The sequence below is a fragment of the Leptomonas pyrrhocoris genome (assembly GCF_001293395.1).
Source record: "Leptomonas pyrrhocoris isolate H10 chromosome Unknown, whole genome shotgun sequence".
Classification (NCBI taxonomy): Eukaryota; Euglenozoa; class Kinetoplastea; order Trypanosomatida; family Trypanosomatidae; genus Leptomonas; species Leptomonas pyrrhocoris.
This window is the reverse complement of record NW_015438362.1, coordinates 806,061-830,703: the sequence shown is the minus strand read 5'-3', so window position 1 is coordinate 830,703 and position 24,643 is coordinate 806,061. Positions and strand designations below refer to the sequence as shown.

Below are 24,643 nucleotides of genomic sequence, written 5' to 3'. Positions count from 1 at the left end.
CACACGGCTTTGATGTGGCGGTCAACAATAGCAAAAGAAATCCAAAAGCACACCAGAAACCAAACTCACATACACCCGAAGATGAGGGGCCTCGCCAACTCCCTCTCCGACGGCCTTTTCTAGCCAACCTGTCCCCGGTAGCACATCCGAGCTGTGCCCTTGTTCACACACTTAAAAAGATCTGTTTGTTTGAATGGACTACATGAATTGCAGAAGAAAAATAGCGCAGTGCTTTATTATTCAAAGAGGCACGTTAGGGAGTGAGAGAGAGAGAGAGACAATTGCCGTTCTTCGTGCCCTCAGCGACGGGGTGCGCGGTGCTGCGCTACGTTCTGCTGTAAAGAGGAGAAAAACAGGAATGGAAAACTGTTGTGTGTAAAGCGACGCCACCCCAACAGCTTCGCCTGCGGGCTGTGTGTAGAGAAGCACGCTAAGGCCTCTTTGAAAAAAAAAAATGTGTTACGCACATGGCACCAAGAAGGAAATGCACTACTAACTCTCATCTCTCGTACGTACGCCACACTTCTTTTTCTACTTTTGCATCGTCATCTGCATGTGTGTGAATTCGCGTCCAGGTCACACATTTCGGTCTCGCTTGTCCGACTGTGCGCGCAACGGTGCGCAAGACAGCAAACATCGCAACAAGCGTATAGGGTTGCTCCTAATTCGCATAGAGGCTAGTAAGAGTCCGTGGTGTCGCAGGAAGGCGCACGTAAAGAGCGCAGGGAATTGCACTGCTACGATAACCACGTTTTTGCACGCGACCATGGAGCAGCTGGAAGAGAAGAGCACCATTGTGTCCGTCGCTGCGCACCCCGCCGCTGCTGCCCTTCCTTCACTCCACCCTACCTCCGTTTACGAGGCATGCACTGCGGCGACTGTGGCAAATACCCCCGCGCAGGCGGCGGATGACTTCGCGGTGCTCGTCCCGCTTCTTCAACGCGCGCGGACGCAGCGCCTGCCTCCGCCGTCCTTCACCTCTGCGCCGGCCGTCCCTCTCCCACTGTGGCAACAGGTGGTCCTCTCCTCGCTCAACGCGCGGAAGACAACGATGCAAGAGCAGCAGAAGTTCAAAAACATCCGCCAAAAGGTGAGTAAGGAACTCACACGGTACCACCTGGAGTTGCAGGAGCGGGCAGAGCGGCAGCGGCAGCAGCAGCGCGAGGCACGCGCGCAGGCAGGTGAGCGGGTGGCGGCGGGGGTGCGGAGGTTCTGGTCACGCCGCGGCGACGGCTATCAGCAGTTGATGAGGGTGGAGTTTGATGTGGTGAAGCATCAGCATGATCGTCGTAAGCAGGAGGACCTGCTTCGTGAGACGGAGGCGTTGACTCGTAAGCTGCTGGAAAGCTTCTTCAACGCGTCCAACAAAACGGCCGCGTCCGCCTCGCCGTTGACGGATGCGTCTCCTGCTGCGATGACTTCTCCCGTGAACACCACGGCGAAAAAGGTGCGAGGTAGTGCAGATGCGTTGGACCCGCTTGAGAGCCCTGACAGCGCGTACCACAACGGAAGCTCTTTTTGGGCCCAAGTGGGCGATGACGACGACGTTCCTATTGAACACGCTCTCTCTCTCCTCGACACCGATCAGGGGAGGCGGCCGCTGCGGCACTACCAGCGCTCCTCGCTTCGCTGGATGGTGCACCTGTACGAGAACAACCTCAATGGCATCCTCGCCGATGAGATGGGGCTGGGCAAGACGGTGCAGACCATCGCGCTGCTTTGTTACTTTGCCGAATATCGAAACGACTGGGGACCGCACCTCATCGTGGTGCCAACCACTGTGGTGCTGAACTGGAAGGCGGAACTGGACCGCTGGGCGCCGGGACTAAAGGTACTGACGTACATCGGCGGCGCGAAGGAGCGCCATCAGCTGCGCAAAGGCTGGACCAGCGAGGATGCCTTTCACGTTTGTGTCACGTCTTACAATTTGGTTGTGCAAGACCGCAAGGTGTTTCGCCGTCGTCCATGGGGCTTCTTGGTGCTGGACGAGGCACACCAAGTTAAAAATTTCATGAGCATTAAATGGCAGTCGCTCTTTGACTTGCAGGCCGAGTACCGTCTGCTGCTGACCGGCACACCGCTGCAGAACTCAATCATGGAGTTGTGGTCTCTCTTTCACTTCTTGCTGCCCTTTGCCTCTGCCTTCCGCTCCAACGCGGAGTTCAAGGAGTGGTTCAGCAACCCAATGGACGCCATGATTACCGGACGCTCCTCCCTGAACGAAGACATCGTGCGCCGTCTTCAGGCCCTCATCCGACCCTTCATGCTGCGCCGGTTAAAGAAGGACGTAGAGTCGCAGCTGCCGACAAAGACGGAGAAGGTGGTGCTGTGCCAGCTCTCACGACGCCAGCGGTCTTTGTACGACGATTACATGCAGCTTGCCGACACGCGCCAGAAGCTGCGCGGCGGCGGTGCTGGTGGAGTACTCAGCGTGCTGCTGGCGCTTCGTAAAGTGTGCGATCACCCCGACCTCTTTGAGGAGCGACCGACCGTGTCACCTTTCGTGTTGGGCTATGAGGCGCGGGTGGAGCAGGTGGTGCCGCGCGCCGTCCTTCTGCACGGCAACGCAACGATGACGACCGGCGAATCGCGTTTTCCGTGCTTCTATGTGGACGACGTCAACGAGGACGATTGTGCATGCCAGTACGAGACGGCGCAGGAGGAGGAAAATGCAAGGTGCGGTGCGAGGAGGAGGAGTAACGCGTGTGGCGTTGCGCGTGCTCATCGCAACGCATCGTCCTGCCTCTTCTTCGCGTCTCTCGCAGGGTCTTCATCGATGCCGTGGTGGGCGGCACAGCCACTAGTCGACCTTCCAGCTGTGACGAACGCACAGGGGCTGACGAACTTTGCTGAGCGCTTTCGTCCACCGGTGTCGTGGAAGGGGAATACCCGCTTCTTGAGTCCTCTGAAGGCGAATAGAGGGAAGGTCGCAGGCAGCGGGCAGCCCGGCCCGCGGCAATGTGATGGGTCCACGCTACACGCAGCTTATCTTGCTGCCTTGCAAGCGTCAGCAGGGGCATCCGCCTCGCGGGCACACCGCACCGCTGCAGCGCAGAGGCTGCGCTACCACGCCATGCAGTGCGCGCGGAACATACACACACCGCAGCCCTGTGAGCTCGATCTGTGTCAGACACGCCTCGCGCGTAACTTCCCAGCGCTCTGCCCCAACATCGCTGACAGGGCGGCGGCTCTTTTCCCCGTGGTGGAGAAGATGTGCGTGTACGTGCCCGCTGTGCTGGCCCCACACGCGCCGCGGCTGCGGTGGCTGCTGCCAGTGACCAACACAGCGCCCTACGAATCGCTGGACCGGACGGCGTGTGCGACGCTCATTGGTGCTGTCGCGAAGCGCCAAGATGCCCACCTCAGTGGCCGCCGCCCGCCGCGCCAGACGTACGACGCCGCCTTCTTCTTACGTGAGCTGTGGGCGATCCAAGTGCGACGCAGCTTCAGCTTTCCCGACAAGCGTCTGCTGATTCACGACTGTGGCAAGTTGCAGTTTCTCGAGGCCGCGTTGAAGGAGATGCGGCAGGAAGCGCATCGTGCGTTGATTTTCACGCAGTTTGTGCACATGCTGAACATCCTCGAGCGCTTCTTGGCGCTGATCGGCGTGGCCTATCTGCGGTTGGACGGCTCCACCAAGGCAGAGGTGCGGCAGCAGCTGGTGGACCGCTTTAACGCGGACGCCCGCGTCACGTGCATGATCCTTTCCACCCGCTCCGGCGGCGTCGGACTCAACCTGACCGGGGCTGATACCGTCATCTTCTACGACAGCGACTGGAACCCGACGATGGACCTGCAGGCGCAGGATCGGTGCCACCGCATTGGGCAGACGCGGCCGGTCACCATTTACCGCCTTATCAGCGAGCACACGGTGGAGGAGAGCATCCTGCGGAAGGCGCGTGAGCGGAAGAAGCTGAACAACGTCGTCATACGAGGTGGGCAGTTCCACACGATTGCGGGCGTCAATGAACAGTTCGACGACAGCGCCGCTGCGTTTGCCGCGCTCTCTGACCCGGTGAACCTGCGGAGTTTCTTTCACGATTTGGACGAGGACGCGACTGTCGCGGACGCCGACGCTACTTCCACGGCGGGGGCCACGCCGACGACTGGCTTTAGCATGCTGGAAGAGATGGCAAACGTCGAGGACGAAGAGGACCGGATGGCCGGCCAGGAGTTTCAGCGCGAAATTGCCGAACGTGAGGCACAGGAAGCTGCGGCGGGGGAGAGCGACGACGACGACGAGGGCCGTGGCGGTGACCCGCTGCAGGGGAAACGCGTATGGTTTGACCATGAGGGCGATGGTGTGCACACGCCACGAACAGCTGAGAGCCAGCAAGCGTCTGTCGCCGTGGTGGACAGCGCGGCTGCCGCTGCGGCTTGGCGACGAAAAGGACCGAACACGTTGCGTGATCTTTACCTCTGGAGTCGCACGGAAGCTTCACGTACGGATATCGTAGCAGCCACGGGAAATACCCACACACCGGCCCAAGGCGCGGAGACGGACAAGGTGGTTCGTCTCGCCGTGCGCAAGCGCCAGCGTGAGATGGTGCGCAAGGCGGCGCTGCCTGTGGACCAGTTTGTCACGCTGCAGTACGGCCGGTGTCAACGCGAGGACGCGGAGGATCGGTACGACGCCCTGGTGGAGGCGTACACCGCCCAAATGGACGAAATGGACTCGCACGCCGACGACGAGGACGGGGATGAAGAGGGGGCATCAAGTGCGCGACTTCCTCGTTTCCGCGCCGTGTACAGGCTGGGCTCCACATGAGTTCCATAGTTCTTTCAGATAACGCGTGCCACAATGTGTCCGCCGACGAAATGAATTGTTTGTTTTGATGTTGCTCTCCTTGGACGTTTGATGCCAGCCCTATCCGACAGTCCACCGCTTCCGGTGACAGACCGACGCCCGTTGCTCACAACTGTTTTCCCTACACACACATACACACACTCAAAGAATACTGCTGGAACGAAAAATTTGCAATAATGTAGCCTTGATTTGGTGGCGCTCCGCATGAAATGGCGCTTTTCTATGCCGGTGATTTCACGCCTCTGCCTTCGTTGCTTTATGATAACTTTTCTGGATTTGTGTTATTTGAAACGGAAGAAGGCGAATTCAATTTCTCGCTCTCCTGCTCACGTTTCAACGCTGCTCTCGCTTTTCATGCTTTCTCATTTTTCATTCAACCAGCCGCTGGTGAAGTGCCACTACGTGTTATTCATTATTGTTTTTGATTATACAAACACAATACACACACTGTACTCGACGTTACACTCGCACAGACGTGTTGCCTCTTCTTCTTTTTTAAAAAATACTTCTCTCCCGTGTGAGCGCTGCTACGAGCTCACACTTTTCGACACGCCACTGGTCATTAAAAAACCACGCAGAGTGTATCGACGAGGGTACGAACGACAACGACAAAACAAAGCCCAAGGTATATCAATGGCTGCCAAGTTCACCGTGAAGAACCCGGCCACCGGTGCCGTCGTGGGCGAGTACGTCCAGCAGCACGCGGAGGAGGTCGCGAAGGCCGTGGCTGGAGCACGACACGCGCAGACGGCGTGGGCGACGCTGAGCTACAACGAACGCGCGAAGCACGTGCTGAAAATGAAGGCCTTTCTCGCCGCCAACGCGGACCGCGCGTGTGAGGTAATCACGGCGTGCAGCGGCAAGGTGCGCCAGGACTCCCTTGTGACGGAGGTGATATCCGGTGTGCTGGCCTGCGACTGGTATGCGAAGAATACGAAGAAGGTCCTCGCCTCGCAAAAGCTGCCCACCGGCTCCACATTTTTCGCCAACAAGAGCAACGAACTGATCTACGAACCGGTCGGTGTCGTGGGTATCATCTCGCCGTGGAATTACCCCTTTTCCATCCCCTTCGGCGAGGTGCTTATGGGGCTGATGGCGGGCAACGCGGTGTTGCTGAAGGTGGCGACGAACTCCACCCCCGTTGGCTGCTTCATCGACGACGTCGTGAAAGCGGGCGAACTCCCGCCGGGGCTTTTTCAGCACCTTATTGTCGGCGGTGCAGAGGCGGGTCCGGCCTTCCTGGCGGCTGGCATCAACAAGCTTTTCTTCACCGGCAGCGTCGGCGTGGGCAAGAAGTTAATGGCTGAGGCTGCAAAGACGTTGACGCCGCTGTCGCTGGAGCTTGGCGGCAACGACCCGATGGTGGTGCTGAAGGACGCCGCGATTGAGCGGGCGGTGAACTGCGCCTGCTGGGCCGGCTACCAAAACGCGGGGCAGAGCTGCGGCGGTGTCGAGCGCATCTACGTCGACGAGTCCATCTACCCTGAGTTTCTCGAGCAGCTGAAGGCGAAGACGGCGGCGCTGCGTCACGGCCCGGACAGTCCGAACTTCGACGTGGACATGGGCTGTGTGACAACGAAAGGGCAGTACGACACGATCGACGCACAGGTGAAGGAGGCGGTGGCGCAGGGAGCAAAGATTGAGGCGCAGAGCCGCCCCGTCCCCGGCTGCCCGACGGACGGTCTCTTCTACCCGGCCACAGTCCTTTCCGGCTGCACGCCGTCGATGCGTGTGATGCGCGAGGAAACCTTCGGACCGATTCTACCGGTGGTGCCCTTCAAGACGGAGGCCGAGGCCATCCAACTTGCGAACGACTGCAACCTCGCCCTCACGAGCAGCGTCTTCTCCCGCGATGCGAAGCACGCTAAGGCGGTAGCGATGCAACTACAGAGCGGCGTGGTGAGCATCAACGACCACCTCTATTCCCACGGCATGGCCGAGGCACCATGGGGTGGGTGGAAGGAGAGTGGCCTCGGCCGCACCCACGGCTATCTCGGCCTCAAGGAGATGTGCAACGTGAAGTGCATCAACACCGACGCAGTGCCGTCGGCCTGGATGCCGCGCAACCTGTGGTGGTACCCGTTCAGCGCGGACACGTATAAGCTACTGCGCCGCGCGCTCGTCTTTGCTGCCCCGAACAGCTGTGGCAGCTGGCTGTCCAGCGTGTGGTATGTTGTGACGCACAGCGGCAGCATGTTCCGTGCGTGGAAGGTGAAGGATAAGAACGCTTAGCTTGTTCTACGCACACAACGCCTTGAAAGAAATAAGGGGTAGGAGAATAGTTTCCACCCTCGAGCTTAGAACAAAAGTCACACACAAACACATGGTTTCATATTATTATTATTATCAGGTTTTCCACCACCACCACAGTTTTCGTTTTCTTCTCTTTTCGTGTTTCGCACGCAGCGAGCGTCTTTTTCGGCCAATCCCTTTTTTCTTCTGACAATTCTTGAATGCTGGAGCTGCACGCTTGAGGTGGATCGTACTCAGCTGCTTTTTCTATTTTTAACGTTGAAGATCTCTTTCACTCTATCGGTTTCGAAGAAGAGAAGAGGGAATATGGTATCCTCGTCTCTCCGTACACGGAGAGTGCTGTTGTCTGCGTGATCTATTTCACTGAAGTAATTGGACTTTCAGGATGTCCGTCGACACCGTACCAATTTGTGCGTCTTTTATTGACTTCTCATTTGAGATTGTGCGCGATAAGTTTCTCCGTCATGCCAACAGCTTTCACGCTCTTTCTCACATTTTACATGTGCGTGAAGTGCGCTGTGCGTGGACCTGTTGCTGCTGGTGCGTTTGTCTACATACAAAAACGTATTCTCGACACTTCTTGACTGGTTGCTCTATTCTAACACGTACTACGGTGTGCTATCGAGGAAAGAAACAATAGGGTTCTGCGAACCAGAAAGTGACGTTGGAGGTTTTCATGCAGCACTTCTGTTGTCAGCGGGAAACCACTATTGCCGGATTGCACTCAATCGCTAGATGTGCTACGGGCAATATTAGTAATAAGAACGGATTTTACAAGCGAAGAGACCCACCTCTCACGTACAATGCAAAAGGAAAGCTTCGTCAAAAGCATGCAATAAGTTCTCAAGAATGGTCGGCATTTTCTCCTTTTTTTTATGTGTTCTATTTCTCTTCTGCATGACGCCTCTTTATCTATATATATATCGTGGACTGCGCTCACGGATCACTGAATCGCCCTTCCTGCAGTCTTTTGTTGTTAGTTATTCTTGTGTGTGTGAGAGAGTCTCATTCAACCAAAATCTTTTGCTTCTCCACGTTTGTTTTGGCACCGCATATTTCCCAGCAACGCTTTTTTCTTTCTTTCTTCTTGAAGTGCTTTTAGCTTCTGTTGTATATTGACAACACCGAGGTATCGCCGGGGCAGCGCTATTTGCTGTGGTTTTTTTCTTTCCAGTTTTCAGGTTGCGCCAGCACCGACAACACACGCACACGCAAACAAAAGAGAACTGCTGATACGCGATGGCGTCCATTGAGATCTCACCCGGCGACCGCCAGCACATCGACTACCTCGCCGACCTCTTTGCAGTGATCATCGCCATTGAGCAGATTGAGAAGGCGAATCGACGTGATTTAATCACGCAGGATCAGTACGCCGCGACAGTGCGTCGTCTCTTGGAGAAGTACAAGAGCACCGTGGCGCAGCTGCAGAGCGCACACAACCCGTACTTCACCTCTGTGGAGGACTTCTTTGAGAAGTACTGCACCCGCTGCCTCGCCGCGCGCGCGACGATCCGCGACGGCCCGGTGAGCAGCCCTGGTGAGAACAACGCTCGATTTCTCGCGCGTCAGGCTGTGGAGTGCAGCGACCACTTCATCACGCTGCTGGATTCGTTGCGGCTGCAGCAGACCTCTGTCGACGTGTTAAACCCGCCTCTGGGGGATCTGCTGCAGGTGCTGGGGAAGCTGGGCCTTAGCAACCAAGACTTTTGTGTGCGTCTACAGGCCTGGCAGCGACGTTTGGACGGCATGAATGCGGCCGACATGTTGGACGAGGCTGCCTCGCGTGACTTCGCCTACGACCTGGAGCGCGGCTACGCGTGCTTGAAGACGTATCTGGAGAGCGACCCTACGCTGTCGAAGCGGAAGTGAGGAGGCCACGCCGAAAAAGTGTCCTGCAGAAACCGCTTTTTGTTTTTGCCACGGTTCACGCTGTGAACTTGCTTTACAGATACGTGAAATAGTCATCTGTTTTCTTCGTGCTGATGTGTTGTCACGTATCTTCATTCACTGTTATTTCGTTGCTGCTCTTTTACTCGGTGAGCATCTTTTTTTTGGTTGTTGATGTTGATGGGTGTTGTGGCGATGGCGTTTTTCCTTCTCTTTTCTTTCTCGTGCTTATATATTAGTTTGCCCTTTCATCGCTTCACAATTGCATCCTGTTTTCTTTGCCTTTTCTCTTTGTTCCGGTGGAAGATAGCAGAACCGATGACGTCGAGGAGACGAGACAACTCTCGCTTCGCCTCTGAGTGCTGGGTGGGTGTGCCTTTTCCCCCCTTTTGCCTGTAAAGTTTCCGTGACTGCGTCTTGTCAGCAACCGACCAAACAAACAGCCAAACAAAAACTACATAACTCAGAGAATAATGAAAAGAACACATGTCATGAAAGCAGCTAAATCATCGCTTCGTTTATTTCGTAAACTGAGACTGATATCAAAGGTACGGGCGTCGACGTACGAAGATGCATTTCTCGGTTGTTTGCTGTATTTAACTCGTAGTATCTACTTTGGATGGCAACAAATGCCATGAAAAAGACAAGAGAATGGCTGCTGTTTTCACCTTGTGAAACCTCTTCGCCTAACTATTTCTCTTTTCCACCTTTTTTTAGAGTTGTGATCTGAACTCTCGTAGCGATAGCTCGTGCATGCCTTTCTCGAAGGAAGGGACCGATACTAAGTAAAGTACGCTTAAACACAACCTAGACCGATAAAGAGACAGCTCAAGCCCAGGGCCGATCACCACCAAAAATGTCCCTGTACGTCCCTCCTCATCGCCGTCAGGAGGCCGCGGCATCCTCGTCGACCGACGTCGGCTCTACCAACTCCCCTGCATTTCAGCAGGAGGCGTGGCGGGCGCTGAGCCGCAGCATCACCGGTGTGGTAAACAAGGTGAGCAAGGACAACCTTGTGCAGGCCGCCATCGAGCTCTTTCGCGAGAACTTAGTACGCGGACGTGGCCTATTGGCGCGCAGCCTCATGCGGACGCAGCAGGTAGATCCCGACTTGACACCTGTGCTGGCGGCACTGGTCAGTCGCGTCAACAAAGATCTGCCCACCGTGGTCGAACTGCTGTGCCGACGTCTCGTCGTGCAGTGGAGCCGCGCCTACCTGCGCAAGGATTGGCGCTATGTGGAGAATGCCAGCCGCTTCTTGGGGTGGCTCTTCCTCCTGCAGGTAATCGAAGTCGATCTCATCTACGAACTGCTGTTGAAGCACCTCACGGCGGAGAAGCGCAGCGACGAGGACATCGATCAAGCCGCGAAGCTGTTCCGCGAAACGTTCAAGATGATGTCCTCGCGGGAGCGCCGTTCTTTCCACGAACAAATTCTCTCCCCGTTTCGAGATCTGCTTGCGATGGACGATGAGGCTTTTCGGCTGTCGACGCGCTCCCAGGCGGTGCTTGAATCTTGCCTGAAGGAGGTGCAGGAGTGGGAGCGGCGGAAGGAGACGGAGGAGGTCATCCCCGAATACTTGGTGCTCTTTGACCTTGACAGCCAGGAGACGCATGCCCTGGACTTGGAGGAGAAGTACCCTACAGAGGACGCGCTGGATCGCTACGCATTTGATCCGGATTACGACGCGCATGAAGAGCAGTACGAGGTGGTACGCAAGACAATTTTGGGGGAGGATTGGGAGCTGGAACTGCTGCAACAGGTCGCCGACGCCGACGAGGAAGAAGAGGAAGGGGAGGAGGAGGAGGAACAGGCCGAAGGAGACGCGGAGGCCCGAGGCGTTGGAGGGGGCCACGGTAGAAAAGGAAATGATAACAATGGTGATCGCAGCGGTGCCGCGCTCGACGCATCCAAGACGCTCATCGACGCCGAGGAGCGCCAACTCCGCCGTGAAGTTTACCTGGCGATGCGTAGCAGCATCCGCGCAGATGAGGCGGTGCACAAGATCCTCAAGTGCATGAAGCCACAAACAGAGCGTACAATTTGCTTTATGGTGATCGAGGGCTGCTGCGAGGAGCGCGCCTACCGCAAGATGTACAGCATGGCCGCGGAGCGTTTGTGTAAGAGCAACGCGCGCTTTCAAGCCTTCTTCGTGGAGGCCTTCCACGCCCGCTACGAAAGCGCGGAGGACCTGACGCTGAAGCAGATCGACTACTCTTGCAAAGTCTTCAGCCACCTCCTCCGCACCAACTCGATCTACTGGAGTCGATGCTTGAGCTGCTTAGACATCGTCGCGAACAATGAGTCGCAGCGTCTCATGATCCAGTACCTCTTTAAAGGTGTGGCAGAGGAGATGGGTATGCCTGCGGTGCTGGAGCGCTTTCAGAAGGACGAAGAGCTGCGCTGGCACACACAGAAGCTCTTCCCGCTGAACCAAGGCGCAGAGGTGTTGGAGGCTGCGGTGAACCTGTACGTGGCGATGGGGCTGTCGGAGATGGCGACGCCACTGCGAGCTGCCCTGGAAGAGGAGCGGGCGGCGCACAAGCGAAGCCGTGTCGAGCACGGTTAAGAGGAGACAGTTGCATGGAAGCACAAGCAGAAGAAAGCGAGTTAGAAGCTTTTTGTTGTTGTCGTTCGTTGGTGATCGAGCGTCAGGGGAACTTCTCCGCTTTTGAGTCAAACATGCATGCGTGTGCCTTGCCGCTTCCATGCTGAATAACGTGCGAAACGTTTGCCAGCGTTACAGCGGTGTGTTCTCACTCGTAAGCGAAAACAAAGAAAAGAAAAGAAAAAATTAATGTATCCTGGAATATCTGGCAAGTGCCTTCTGTTCTCCTGCCCTCTCCGCCCCTCAATAAAAAAGAATATCTACATGCCCGCTTCACCTTTACGCTGTTGTGGCAAGAGGACTAAAAACACGAAAGACGCTTCACCATTCGCTTCTCTACTTTATTACTTCCCATATTTGTCTTGGGGTGACTTTTCAACTGCTCCGCTGTCAGCTGTCCCAGCTACCTTTGCTTTAATTCTTTTTCTCCGGTCATTGCTTTACACCGTACATACACTGCACCTACAAACTTTCCCGCCCCTCCTGTTTGTGTTCTTTAGATTCAATCGTAAAAAGAGACGTTCTGTATCACATTATTGTTTTGTTTTTTTACTTCATTCAGTCTTGGCATTTAGAATTTTTAACTCTAGAACTCCTCAACTTTTTCTTTTTTACTTCGGCCTTCTCTTTTTTCCAGTCAGCGTTTCCGAATCTTTTCACCGCACCTTTCTTTCTGCTGCACAATTGAAGTGAACACACAAGCCAACTCCCCAACCTGTTCTACGTGTCTTTCGGCCTGACCGTTCTTCAGATCCGAAACACCCCCTCCAAAAAATACACCCTCAGCCTTTTTTCTTCTTCAAATGGCGATCGATTTGAGCTCTGGCACATGCCGAAGCTTTGTGCGGGTTCGTCCCTACACGCCGTCGGAGGCGAAGGTGTGCCCGGAAGGCAGCGCCGTCCCGCGCACCATCCTTGAATGGGACGGCGACGAAACGATCAATGTACTGGATGCGCAGAACAACTTCGAACTGCGCCGCAACGGCATCTTCCCGGTTGGCAACGTGCTGTGGTCCTTCCGGGAGCCCGATGGTACCTTCCCGACCGCCGCGCACAAGCAGGTCGCCACGCAGCAGGACGTGTACAACAAGGTGGTGGCCCCGATGATTCCGGCGATCGTGGAGGGCTACAACACCGCGTTTTGCGTGGCCGGTGCCAGCAGCAGCGGGCGCTTCTACACCCTTTACGGCAAGGAGCCGGAGGGTGCGGAGTGCGGCATTCTTCCGCGGTTCGCCGACGACATCTTTGCCGCCTTGAAGCGCAACGCGCAGGCGAACAGCACACTGAGTGTGGAGCTGGAGGCGATCGATATTATGGGCGAGGCCTACGTCGATCTGCTCGCGGTGACGCGTCGCGCAAATGCGGACTCACAAGACACGCTGAAGCTGCAGATGACGCCTGCCGGGCCCCGCCTTATCGGGGCGAACAGCGTCGACATCGAGGACGCGACGCAGCTGCAGAAGACGATCAGGCAGCTCTTCCACATCGTGGAGAAGCGCAACTGCACCCACACGGTGTCGCTTCGCTTCACTGAAACCTTCGAGTTCGAAGACCCGGAGAACTTCAATCAGTCGGTGAGCAAGTCGCGTCGGGTGCAGGTGCTCTTTGTGCTGCTGCGTAACATGCCGTCTGCGTTTCAACGCTGCATCGACGTCGCCGTCGAGCACGACAGCGGCGAGAACCCGCTCGCCAAGGTGCCGGTGCGCGAGTCGGCCTTTACGCGTCTCTACCCCAGTCTACTACAGCAGGGATTTCACCTGAACTTCATCTCCTGCGTCAGCCCCTACTACGAGTACGGCCGCGAGGACATCAACACGCTGCAGTTTAGTATGAAGGTGAAGCAACTGAAGGGCCGGCCGAAGCAGAGCCAGGACGAGAGTCTCGTCGAGATGCGCCGCCTCGCCGACGAGTTGAAGGACCTGAAGGTCGAGGAAAAGAAGCAGAACGCGGCGATGGTCGTGGTACAGAACGAACTGAACGCGCGGGAGGTGGAGCTGATGAAGCAGGAGGCAAAATACAACAAGGTGGCGAATGACATTATCGAGTCGCAGCGCAGCGTAAAGCTGGCGACGGTGGGTCGCAACTTGGAGGCGGACAGGTCCAACCGGGTGCGGCGGGAGATCGACAAGGAACTCAACGCAAAGCGGGCGGAAATTAAAAAATTTCAGGCTGCGCAGACGTCAAATCAGACCACCACGAACAAGCTCATGCGCGACGCAGACGACGCCAAGGTGCGCGCCGACGCAGCCGAAAAGAAGGTGGAGAAGCAGAAGGAGAACATGGCCATCTACGAGCAGCGTCTGAAGGAGTACGAAGCGGATGACAGGGCTGTGGAAAAGATCGAAGCGTTCAATCTCGCCGCACCAGATGAGCAAAAGGCCATGCTGATCGCCGACTCGGAAGAGAAGAAGCGGGCGGATGCGGCGGTGCAGCGAATTGAGCACGAGCGCGCCTCTGCGAAGGCATTCGATGACACTGACGATCGTGTGCGTGAGTTGCAGAAGGAGTACGACGTCGCGTATGAGAAAACCGGGCCAAGTCGCGAGAAGAAGCAGCTGGAAGACGAGATTGAAAAGAATCAGAAGGAGATCGACGACGCAGAGAAGGAGATGCGCCAACTGCAGGCGGACATCGACGAGAAGAAATCGCAGTGCCAGTGCAGCCTCATGTAGGCTGGAAAACAGCATTCTCTGTTCCTCGTGCGCATCGGCGGCTTCTGTTAGAGCGCGTCATAATCGGCGTACATTCCTCTTCTGGTTTTTTTTTGGGGGGAGGGGTTTCCTCTGTTGCTTATTTCGAAACTTGCTCGCATTTTTTCTTGGTTTCCTTACTGTATTATGCTGCCGTCATTTCTTCCTTCTCTTCTCTTTGTTGAGGATTCGTCTGTACATCTTCGTTTTTGTCATTTCTTTCCAAAAGCGCTCTTCTTGTATTTTTCTTTCTGTATTTTTGCCGTCTGTACCCGTTATCTTGCTTTGGAGAGCTGTCTGACTCTCTTGTCGATGTATCGTGTTTTTTTTTTCTTCTTCTCTTCTCTTCTCTCTTCTCTGTTTGCTGTTCCGGGGGCTGGACATTTCAAATTATTTGACGGAGTTGGTGTCCGCTTTGCCTTCTTCTTCTCTCTCTATATATATATCATTGCTTTGTGTCTTTGGTCCGCTTTTGCTATCCTTGTCTTTGAGGGCAGAGCCTCTCTCCGCCCTTCCTCGTTTTGTCGCGTGTCCCACAACTGATGCGAGGTACGAATTTGCCACCCCTAAAAAACAAAAATGTAGCGGCTTTGTTTTCCTCTCTTCCGATCTCATTGCTGTGTGTTTTTGTTTAGAATGTATATATCGATCTCCTTCCTACTCTGCCTCCGCCGACACGAACGCAGTTTGGTGTATCTTTTCCTAACGAACAGTAGAGGAACAACGGCACAAGATCTTAGCGCAGCTGTAGCTGTTTGTCGTGGTGCATTTGCCGACTAAAAGACACGAAACCCGCAGGAAAAAAGGTGGTCATGAATAGCGAACCATTCCTTTTCATCTGCGATGTTTTTCTCTCCTACAAAGATGGCAACAAAGGGGAAAAATGACATGGAGGTTCGTCCTCTCTGTTCTCTTCAAAGGGTGGCACTCTACTTCACTGCTTTCTTATGTTTTGAGTCCTTACCGCGTTGTGTGGCTTGTGGCGCGTCCCCACGGAATACATATGTGCTCTTGTTGTTTTATGGCTTCTTCGCCGTGGGTTACCCTCTTCTCTTTTCTTCCCTCTACATTCGTCTTGACCTCCCGATCGCTAAGTCTGCCTTTATTGGTTTCTCTCTTTGTATGCGTTTTCCCACCTCAACGTCACTCTATTCATCAACTTTTCCTTTCACGCCGTTTTGCCAGAAGAAAATCCCGAGGAGAAACGAAGCTTAACGTATCGCTGCATTTCACCCTCTTTTTGTGCCTTCCTTTTTTTCTTCTCTCTTCTCAGTAAAGCCCACCCGTGCTCAGCGTGTCACCCTCTACCCCTTTTGCTTTACAGCCCTTTTTTTCTTTCGTTGAGTAAGATGGTCCAGTTATCGTTGTTGGAGGAGGTGAAGGACAAGGCGTCGCGCCTGATTCCGACCGCGTACATGGAGATCGTCGAGGAGTGCACGGCACCGCATCTTCTCATTCCAACCTACGAGCACGTGAAGTTTCTGTGCGAGACGGTGAACAAGAAGCCGGACGTGATCGTCGACGTCGTGCGCGCCCTGCGACGCCGCATCGCCGACAACGATGTCGCGGTGAAGCACTTGACCGTGCAGCTGCTGGAGTCGTTGGTCAAAAACAGCGCCACGGCGTTCCACGTCGAAGTGGCGTCACAGAAGGGCCTTCTGCGCGATTTGGTGAACGTCGCGTGCATTCAGCCTACGACAGGGAGGGCGATGCAGGCGAAGGAGGCGGCGCTACTGCTCACGCTGAACCTGTCCATCTGGTTCCGTGGACACCCCGCGGAGGAGTGCTACATCTTGACCACCCTCGCCGACGATGTGCGCAACCAGCTGGGCCCCAACTGCTTCGAGGGTATCGAGCCAGAGCGCAACACGCGGGTGCGGGTGCCGGTGAGCGTGCCGCCGCCCGCCGCCTCTCGCGCCAGCGCACGCGGCACCAAGTCGGGCAGTGGCGCCGGCGGTCGTGCCGCGCCGCACCGGCAGGAGAAGCGCAACGTCGTCGACGCAATCCCCATCGACCTCCCTACGCCAGAGCGCGTCTCCACCATGCTGGATGTCTGCATGACCTTCTCCGAGTACCTCAACAACACCGAGATGAACACTGATAAGTCGCTGACGCAGGACGAGGTGGTGAAGAGCTACCTGTCGCAGGTGAAGGAAGACCACAATTACGTGACGGTGCTGCTGTCGTCGAACCTGCAGCTGGACCGCGACGTCTTGCGCACCGTTGGCGACAGCCAGTCAGCGGTTCTCAAGAAGGTGGAGGAGCTGTCTGAGAAGCTGGCTGGTCGCCCCGCCGCCCCGCCGCAGACGCTGGCGACCGCTGTCCCCGTAACAACGGTGCACAGCACGCCGCTGCGCTCCGCAGGGGACGTGGACGGTCAGCCGCAACGCACGCCGTTTTCTTCCGGTGCTACGCCGGCTCACGCGACACCCCCGCGCGCGGAGGTGGCAGCCGATGGCAACAGCGGTGTGCGGGCCCCGGTCCCACCGCCGCAGGTCCCCGCCCCGTCCGTGGACGACCTCTTCGGCGATGCCGTCGTGGGCCCTTCCGTTTCCTCCTCCAACGCGTTGGAAGGTGCCCGAGGCGCGCAGGCGTCCACCGCAGCAGCGGAGCCGAGCGGGGGCAGCTCCGAGCCCGCCTCGCCGCCATCGCTGAACCAGTCGGTGCCGGCGCCGTTGCAGTCGACGAACGCTGTCGCACCGACGGAGGCCGCATCGACCGCTCACGTCGACCCAGCCGTTGCGGAGGATGCGCAGTCAGAGCCGGCGGAGCAGCGAGAGCACGCAGCAGGGGAGACGGCTGCCGCGGAGAGGGAGGCCCCAAAAGAGGCGAAGGCAGACCTCGCAGCGGTGGCACCGCCCGCTGCCGAACCCCCGAAGGATGACGACGACTTCGACGCCTTCCTTGAGGGCCGGATGAGCAGCTAAGGAGGAGAAAAAAACAGTTGCCTTTAAAGAACTGGACATTAAACGAAGTCGCGTGTCTCCGCGCGGTCGTCGCGCGCGTCTGTGGTGTCTATAGGACAACAGAAAGTAGCCGGTGAAGGGGACGAGGAGAGTGGTGAACGCGTCGGGGTTTCACAGATGCTTTTTTTTTCCCTTTCTCTGTGATCAATGCGAATGCTGCCTTGTTGCCTACCGCGGAAGATCCATATCTGCTTTTCCCCCTTTTCCCTTTACAGCACCTGCGACTTCTACCCTGATCACACCTGTTCATGCCGGTGTTTTATACCTGTAAGGTGCGGGTGCGCGCAACGAGAGGGAGAGCGAGAGAGGCCGGACGAACGATGTCGCAAAAGGCGTTGACGTAAAATTGCTGGCGTAGTAAAAAGTCTGTTTTTCTTCTCTTCTCTTCTGTTGTGAGTGTGTGCGACTTCTTCTCGTGTAATCTTCGTTGGGATTGCTTGTGATTATACATGTACGTTTTTCCCCCTGAAATTTCTCCTCCTTTTCGGGCTCGCCGCCATCAATTTGTCGCTGCGTTCGTGTTCTCTCTTCGTTGCCCCCCTACTCAATTCGTTGCTCTCCGTTTTGCTGCCTTTTGTCTTGAGCTGTCACTCCTTTTGACTATTTTCTTCCTTTCATCATCTGGTTCCCCCCACTCTCATCGGAAGTGAGAAATGGGACGTTGTGTTGTCAAAAACAACAACAAAAGAAATGCATTGAAAGAAATTAGAAGGCTGCGTGAGAATGCCTTTACTGTTCCAAAGTCTACAGAGCTACTCACTTTTGTTGTTGCCTCGTGACGCAAGGTCGCGGTGGCGGCTAAAATGCTTGCACAACGTGTTGCCTCCTTCATCCGTAGCGAGTGTTTTCTCCTTTCCATGCTGCCGTTTCACATTATCAGCCGCTGTCGATGAACACGATCGTCCGTACGGGAAAAGAAGAAGGCCGGTTTCCTTGCAGCGGTATTTTCTACCCTTAAGCGGCCGTTGTGAATTGCACGGCCGCGAGTGCTAAAAGCAACCATCTCAACGATGTTGTGTCGGACCTCACACATTTTTCTTTCCGGCCTAACCGAAGCGTCTTCGTCACTTACAACGACTCTCTCTCCTTTCTCAATTTCTTTTCTTTTTGCTCAAAACCCTTTAAATGGGCTGATCTCAAACACCGTTTTTTTTCTTCCCCAGGATTATCTGTCGTCTTCTTCACTTTCGGTCTTCGTCGAGTCACAACACGTTTGCGTCCCTTTTTTTTTTGCTACTTTCGATCTCAACTTGTTTCTTTCCAAATCTCCGACTATCTTAGCTTTTAAATTCCGGGTACTCATAAAACGCGGCAATTTGTATTTACCGAGTCAGCACACGGGGTTTTTTTTGTTTAGGGCTTTGACCTCCCAATAATCCTCATTTCTTTTTTTTTTCGTTTCTTTATCGTGCATCTGCACAACCAACTTTTCCAGTGCCGCTATTGTTTTTCGCCTTTACAGCGAAGGAAAACACATAGCTGCTGTCAACACATCTCTCTCTTCTGTGTGTGTGTGTGCGTGTGTGTGCGTGTGTGCTCTTACGGACACGGATTTACCTTTTGAAGCGTCAGCTCTCTCGCATTCGCAGCGAGAGTTTTTTTTTCGTTCTCGTTGCATCGGAAAGCTATCTCACGGACACCTCTACCCTCTCACCCGCCCACCCACACTCACACCCAGATTCACACAGCTGGACGAGGATGGCCTTCCCACCGTGTTACCATGCAATTGTCAACGCCGTGGACGAGTACTTGACGAAGGGCAGTCAGGTACAAGGTGCACAGTTGGATGCTGCGGAGGAAGGTGACCCGAACTGCCTGAATGTCTTCCCTTTTGCCCAGAAAGGCTGTGTCGGCGCCCATCTCACGTACAACTGCGCGCCACTCAACACCACAGTGAAGTCGAAGGTGTCGCCCAACTTCAAGTCGTGGAAGGAGTACCTCCCATCCATCACCTACACCGCAAAGATCAACGGCACGTCGGACGTGTTCATGGTCGACGCCGCCACCGGCGTCGTCAATGTCACCGCGATGCACCCGGTGGTGACCGCGAGCTGCAGGACGTCGCTGCTGGACGGCGGCGCGACTAATGTGACCGCAGCGACCTGCATCCAGCCGCAGCTCTACGGTGGTGCGTCGCTTTCCTACGACCCGAAGCGCAGCGGCCTGCGCGACTTCACGGCTGCAGTGGTGCGCTACAGCTGCCCCAACATCTACAAAGGGGACTTGATGGGCAAATACAACCTCCGCAACGGCTTCTCGGTTCACATGCGCGTCCCCGTGCACCCGTACATGGACGTCGCCGTCGCGGCCGAGCGCCAGCGCTTTATTGCGGGTATCCAAGGCCGCTCACCTTGCGGGGCGCGGCTGATGCTGAACACGAACGTGACCGACGGCACCTACACCATCACGACGATTCGCAACTTTGGTGATATTTGGAAGTTTACACTGACGATGACGGCTCCCTTTTCCGGCTCTGGCAACGCCGCGGCGCCACGCTACGGCCTCAAGTTCACGCACATGGATGCGGTGGACTAACTGAACTAAAATCGCTGCTACTTCTCCTTCTTGTTTTCGTCGGGTACAAAAGAAATTGCGAAGAGCAGTTATTAACGCTTGATGATGAAAAACATCAACAACAAAAACAAACAAACTTAATGTTAGCTAACGATTTTCTTGTTTTCTTTATATATATATATATGTATATATATTGATGTGCGTGTGTGGTTCTCGGTGCGAACCGGACACGCAGGCGCCGAAGGTCGGCTCGACGTAGAAATCAAAACCGAGCGCTCGGTGCTGACAAAAAAAAACCCATTTTTCCGTTTTGTTTTCTTCTCCTTCAGACGCTACACGGATTGGGCAGATTTATGTGCTAGAGAGGCATCCATGCACGGATGGCGTGGAGACAAGAGGAAAAAAAGAAGACATGGACCAGCAAACATCAGAAAAGAGGCTCTTTGAGTCTAGCGCCCACTGGAAGAATTTTGTCAAGTGCTTTTTTTTTTCTCTGACGTTTTTCGTCTAAAAGAAGAAAAAAATAACTTCTCTTAGTATTTGCTGCATTTTCTGGACATCATGGTACCACTATGGTGATGGCGCTAAAAAGAAAATATTGAACACAAAGCATGGCGGCGCCACCTGTTGAACCACGGCGCTCCCGCCCGTCGGTATCACACACTCGTTCACACATTAAAATAGTCCTCTGCTCATCATTGCTTGTTTGTGTGATTTGGGGCTTGTTAATCTTGAATGACTGTGGCACGACTTACATCTTCTCCTCCCTCTTCGTTCACTCCCTCCGCATGATTCTGTTTTGCTTTGATGTGTGGATTGAATTGTACAGGAGAGCGACACCTTTCTATATGTTGTCGCACACCGTAGCCTGGGCTTTGCAGGCGTGGGGGCTAGAACCTCTCACCATGTGATTTCGGTGCGCTCTTTCTTGTCACCTTTTTGACACATCAACTCCGTCATGTACACACACATCGCTGTCGCGGCTGCGCAGGGCGTCACCAATGTGCCCCTCACCAGCACGTTTCTCTCCTCCGCTCCCGCCATCGGGCGCGCCCAGGTCAGCCTTCCTGCTGTATTCAGCACACCGATAGCCACCCACGCCTCGGATCAGCTGTCAAGAGACGCGCTCGGTGACGGAGCACCACTCGTGGAAGACGGTGTCAGCACGCCTGCTCGAGACGTCAGCTGGCAAGAGTACCAGCGTGTGTGTGCCAATGAGGCGACGCTGAGGGAAAATGTGGAGACACTGAAGGCGCTAGCCCTGCAGCTTGCGGTCCAGCTAAACCGGTCACAAGAGGAGGTACAGCTGCTCACCAGGAGCTCCTCCACCTTGCAGTTGCCCCGAAAGGCAGTGCAAGACTCCGCTGCCGATCCTGAGACAACGGCGGGTGACGCGATGACGCGCAACGCGAAGGAAAAGAAAGCGGTGGTAGAGGCGGAGACAGCGAAGCAGGAGCTCTTCGATGTCGTTGCCCACAAGGATCGGATAATAAACGCGTTGCAGCAGCGACTCGCGACGCAGGAAACACGATTTTGCACGCTGATCGACGACTTGGTCAGAGAAAAGGATGCAACGATTGAGCGTCTTGCCGTGGAGCTCGATCTTGCGAAGCGTTTGACAAATTGACAAAACGAGTGGTGAAAAGGAACAAGGAAAACGGAGGCTGTTACGGGCTTGCGGTGTTGTATTAGCCGTGGTTCGTTTCGCAGGCCGCAACTGAATCCAGTTGCTTCAAATCAATGTTGCTGGAGCTTTCTTGATTCTTATTTTTCTGATTTCCTGCTATACTCATGAATGCCGCTATAAACGCGGCCGACTTGTGTCAGTCAGTCTTTAATTGTCGAACTCGCGTGCCACCCGTCGACACTGACGAAGTATGCAAAAGGGAATTGTGGCGTATATGCTCTCGTTCACATCACACACTGTGCCTTTATAGGCAGCTTCGGCATAAGATTTCACCCCTTCCCCCGCCTCTTGCAATTCGAAGGCAAACTGAAAGGCCAGCTTTGAAGGCAATGCAACTGCGCTTTCATCGAACGCCCTTTTTTTTTGAATTGCATTACGGCGCTCAAAAATGATGATCTCCGCCTCAACCGCACGCTTGTCTTTTCTGACTCTTTTCTTCTCCTTCTTCATTTTCCTTTCACAACCTCCCCTTCTGTTTTATCGCGCTTAACCACTCTGATCACCATGTTTGTACCTGGCGCTTAAAAACAACAACAACACCTTTTGCAGTCTTCGCTCTTATACCCTTTTCACTTTCTCTCAACTCGTCACCATGACCGCTGTGGAGTCTGGCTCGAAGGTTCTCCGGATGAAGGAGAGCGACGCGCAGAAGCTGCTCGCGATGCGCTGCCACATCGGCACTCGCAACCAGAGCAGCGCGATGAAGAAGTACATCTTCGGCCGCACGCCGGAGGGCAGCAACATCATCGACATGCACATGACGTGGGAGAAGCTTGTGCTGGCTGCGCGCGTGATCGCGGCGGTGGAGAACCCGAAGGACGTGTGCGTGTGCTCGTCGCGGCTGTACGGCACGCGCGCCATCTACAAGTTCTCGCAGCACGTGGGCACGAGCTTCCACGGCGGCCGCTTCATCCCCGGTACGTTCACGAACCAGATCCAGAAGAAGTTCATGCAGCCGCGCGTGCTGATCGTGACGGACCCGCGCACGGACCACCAGGCCATCCGCGAGGCTGCGCTTGTGAACATGCCGGTGATTGCGCTGTGCGACACGGACGCGCCGCTGGAGTTCGTGGACATTGCGATCCCGTGCAACAACCGCGGCATCAAGTCGATCGGCATGATGTACTGGCTGCTTGCGCGCGAGGTGCTGCGCCTGCGCGGCACGATCGTGCGGTCCGTGCCGTGGGAGGAGAAGGTGGACCTGTTCTTCTACCGCGACCCCAACGAGGCGGCGGAGGAGAAGGCTGCTGCTGCGGCGCCCGCTGCGGAGGCGGATGAGGGCTTCGGCTGGGTGGAGCGCGCCGACGACAACGCGTGGGAGGCGTAAGGCCCACCCCGCACGGCTGCTGCCGCTTCTCCGTTGCAGCGAGTGCACACGCCGATCCTTTGCGTCGAGTTCTCGTCGCTGCTTGCGCTTGCATGCTCGTGTCATTGGATCGTGTTGCGAGGAGAAAAGGCGCTAAGGTAGCATGTCAAGACAATTCCTCTAAGAGTGTTTTTTCTGTTCATTTTCTTGGATGTCCTGCATTTTTCGTTTTCTGGCGGGCAGCGAGGATTGCGGTAGTGCGACGGATGTCAGGCGTTCGATGAGGGAATCGACTCTCTAACAACGTCCTGGCCGTTCACCTTCGCGTCCTTTCCGGCCGGAAATGCCATCCATTCATTTCAACCGCCCCAACAAGAAGGAAAAACGAAGTGTTAAAGAGAGAGCAAGGCCTCATCGCACACCTGCGACGCTCGTGCGCACGGCAGAAGGGCTCTTTACGAGTCCTGTCCTTCGAACTGTTGTCGAAAGCCGTTTTGCATCCCTGGGCGATGGGAGTTCCGTGAATACGGTAAAAACGAGAAAGCAGAGTCCCTCGCCCGCCATGAAATGCTCTGCTTACTGCCATCAAAACGTGTGCGACAAGTGGACCTCCCCTCTTCTTTGTTAAGGGGTGTCTGCGACCGTTGTGTTTTCTGACCTTTGTCGCAAACTCTGTTTCTTGTGACGTTTTCGTGCGCTGCTGCAACACGCAGGCGGGCGTTGGATCAGGGGTAATACGCACTCCTATTATTCCCTTTCCTGCTCTCTGCTTTCTCCCTCACCCCTTTCCTCTCTTCATGCGAAAGAGTCAACGGTCTTTTTGCAGTTGTGTTTGTGGACAGGTGGTCTCATCGTATCCTTTTCCCTTCTTTGTTCTTTTTTTTTTCTCTGGGCCTATCCTATAGTTTCCACGGCACTTGGCAGAAAGATATGGCGCAGTCTTCCACTTGCTCCGGTCGTACCTGCCGGGGGTGCTATGGCGAAATTGCGGAGATCATCACCGGTGTGGACGGGCTCTACATGCTGCAGACGAAGCGTCGCGGCACGGCGCATCAGCTGAACGTCATCTGGCGCGTCCTCGGCGAGCAGCTGGAGGAGATTCTTCTCAGGAGAAAGTCCGCCGTGGTGCTTGATTTCCTCCACGCCAGTATTAAGGTTCAGAAGATCGAGCGTTTCGACAACACGGTGCGCGTAGACAACAAACCGCAGCTCGTCCTTCTGCCCGACTTCACCTCTAAATTTCACATCAAGAACGTGCTGGAGATGTGCGACGCCCACTATCACGCCACGGTGCCGAACACGGTGGGTTACACCACCATTGCTGAAATCGTCGGCACCGACCGCTTCGTCGTGGAGGCGGCCGTTAAGGACTCGATCCGGGAAATCGGCAAGTATCTGCAGCGCAATGCCGCGGCGACTTTGACGATTGACATCGGCGTCGGCTTCCTCGAGTTCCAGGACCGGCAGTACCGCATGAAGTGGAGTCCTGAGTTTCTGGCGCAGTTGACGGAGGCGGTGGGCACCGGCGTCGTGGTCACACCCTACGACCCGCCGTCCATGACGCAAGGCGGCCCCCAAGCATCGTGCCGCTTCGACAAAGGGTGCACGTCGGAGGGCCTGCTGCAGACGCAGGTGCGCGACACCTTGTTGGCGGAGTCACGTTACACCGTGGCGGAGCTGAATGACGGCATGGGCGGATCCTCCTACCACAGGACGAAGTGGTAGTCAAAGAGAATTGAAGCTGCCTTCCACAGAAAATGTCGGTAGTTTTTGTTCATGTGTTGGGTGTGAATGCCTCACCTCAGGAATGTCTCTTTGAAAGAAATAAAAATGTAGATAGTCGAATCTATTGACTGTGGCTGACGCGGGCTTCTTGTGCCTTTTTTTCTTTTCTTTTTTTCGTGACGACTCATCTCTTCTCGTGT

At 55.3% G+C, this 24,643-nt stretch overlaps 10 protein-coding genes across 12 annotated transcripts; all 10 read left to right on the top strand.

The window, feature by feature from the left end:
* Nucleotides 1-574: 574 nt before the first annotated feature.
* Nucleotides 575-4,768, top strand: ABB37_03934 (putative Helicase; the record flags this gene model as incomplete). The annotated part of the gene is made up of 1 exon (XM_015801419.1): nucleotides 575-4,768. Exon 1 carries the CDS (start codon nucleotides 767-769, stop codon nucleotides 4,766-4,768), a length of 4,002 nt encoding a protein of 1,333 aa, XP_015660039.1. The 5' UTR covers nucleotides 575-766.
* A 419-nt stretch (nucleotides 4,769-5,187) lies between these two features.
* Nucleotides 5,188-7,039, top strand: ABB37_03933 (putative mitochondrial aldehyde dehydrogenase; the record flags this gene model as incomplete). The annotated part of the gene is made up of 1 exon (XM_015801418.1): nucleotides 5,188-7,039. The coding sequence occupies exon 1, from the start codon at nucleotides 5,441-5,443 to the stop codon at nucleotides 7,037-7,039; it is 1,599 nt and encodes a 532-aa protein (XP_015660038.1). The 5' UTR covers nucleotides 5,188-5,440.
* Nucleotides 7,040-8,025: 986 nt separating this feature from the next.
* On the top strand, nucleotides 8,026-8,929 carry ABB37_03932 (vacuolar protein sorting-associated protein-like protein; the record flags this gene model as incomplete). The annotated part of the gene is made up of 1 exon (XM_015801417.1): nucleotides 8,026-8,929. Exon 1 carries the CDS (start codon nucleotides 8,300-8,302, stop codon nucleotides 8,927-8,929), a length of 630 nt encoding a protein of 209 aa, XP_015660037.1. The 5' UTR covers nucleotides 8,026-8,299.
* Nucleotides 8,930-9,663: 734 nt separating this feature from the next.
* On the top strand, nucleotides 9,664-11,516 carry ABB37_03931 (hypothetical protein; the record flags this gene model as incomplete). Its single annotated transcript, XM_015801416.1, has 1 exon — nucleotides 9,664-11,516. The coding sequence occupies exon 1, from the start codon at nucleotides 9,804-9,806 to the stop codon at nucleotides 11,514-11,516; it is 1,713 nt and encodes a 570-aa protein (XP_015660036.1). The 5' UTR covers nucleotides 9,664-9,803.
* Nucleotides 11,517-11,948: 432 nt separating this feature from the next.
* Nucleotides 11,949-14,227, top strand: ABB37_03930 (putative mitochondrial kinesin-like protein; the record flags this gene model as incomplete). Of its 3 annotated transcripts, none has more annotated exons than XM_015801415.1 (1): nucleotides 11,949-14,227. In XM_015801415.1, exon 1 carries the CDS (start codon nucleotides 12,359-12,361, stop codon nucleotides 14,225-14,227), a length of 1,869 nt encoding a protein of 622 aa, XP_015660035.1. In that variant the 5' UTR covers nucleotides 11,949-12,358. The 3 variants fall into 3 exon arrangements, with proteins under 3 accessions (XP_015660035.1, XP_015660034.1, XP_015660033.1); XM_015801414.1 differs by having other exon boundaries at nucleotides 12,055-14,227; XM_015801413.1 differs by having other exon boundaries at nucleotides 12,071-14,227.
* A 1,112-nt stretch (nucleotides 14,228-15,339) lies between these two features.
* Nucleotides 15,340-17,172, top strand: ABB37_03929 (hypothetical protein; the record flags this gene model as incomplete). The annotated part of the gene is made up of 1 exon (XM_015801412.1): nucleotides 15,340-17,172. Exon 1 carries the CDS (start codon nucleotides 15,595-15,597, stop codon nucleotides 17,170-17,172), a length of 1,578 nt encoding a protein of 525 aa, XP_015660032.1. The 5' UTR covers nucleotides 15,340-15,594.
* A 1,201-nt stretch (nucleotides 17,173-18,373) lies between these two features.
* Nucleotides 18,374-19,746, top strand: ABB37_03928 (putative mitochondrial hypothetical protein; the record flags this gene model as incomplete). The annotated part of the gene is made up of 1 exon (XM_015801411.1): nucleotides 18,374-19,746. The coding sequence occupies exon 1, from the start codon at nucleotides 18,910-18,912 to the stop codon at nucleotides 19,744-19,746; it is 837 nt and encodes a 278-aa protein (XP_015660031.1). The 5' UTR covers nucleotides 18,374-18,909.
* Nucleotides 19,747-20,553: 807 nt separating this feature from the next.
* Nucleotides 20,554-21,352, top strand: ABB37_03927 (hypothetical protein; the record flags this gene model as incomplete). The annotated part of the gene is made up of 1 exon (XM_015801410.1): nucleotides 20,554-21,352. The coding sequence occupies exon 1, from the start codon at nucleotides 20,684-20,686 to the stop codon at nucleotides 21,350-21,352; it is 669 nt and encodes a 222-aa protein (XP_015660030.1). The 5' UTR covers nucleotides 20,554-20,683.
* Nucleotides 21,353-21,960: 608 nt separating this feature from the next.
* Nucleotides 21,961-22,739, top strand: ABB37_03926 (putative 40S ribosomal protein SA; the record flags this gene model as incomplete). The annotated part of the gene is made up of 1 exon (XM_015801409.1): nucleotides 21,961-22,739. Exon 1 carries the CDS (start codon nucleotides 22,005-22,007, stop codon nucleotides 22,737-22,739), a length of 735 nt encoding a protein of 244 aa, XP_015660029.1. The 5' UTR covers nucleotides 21,961-22,004.
* A 784-nt stretch (nucleotides 22,740-23,523) lies between these two features.
* ABB37_03925 (hypothetical protein) lies at nucleotides 23,524-24,443 on the top strand (the record flags this gene model as incomplete). The annotated part of the gene is made up of 1 exon (XM_015801408.1): nucleotides 23,524-24,443. The coding sequence occupies exon 1, from the start codon at nucleotides 23,649-23,651 to the stop codon at nucleotides 24,441-24,443; it is 795 nt and encodes a 264-aa protein (XP_015660028.1). The 5' UTR covers nucleotides 23,524-23,648.
* Between the last annotated feature and the right edge of the window lie 200 nt (nucleotides 24,444-24,643).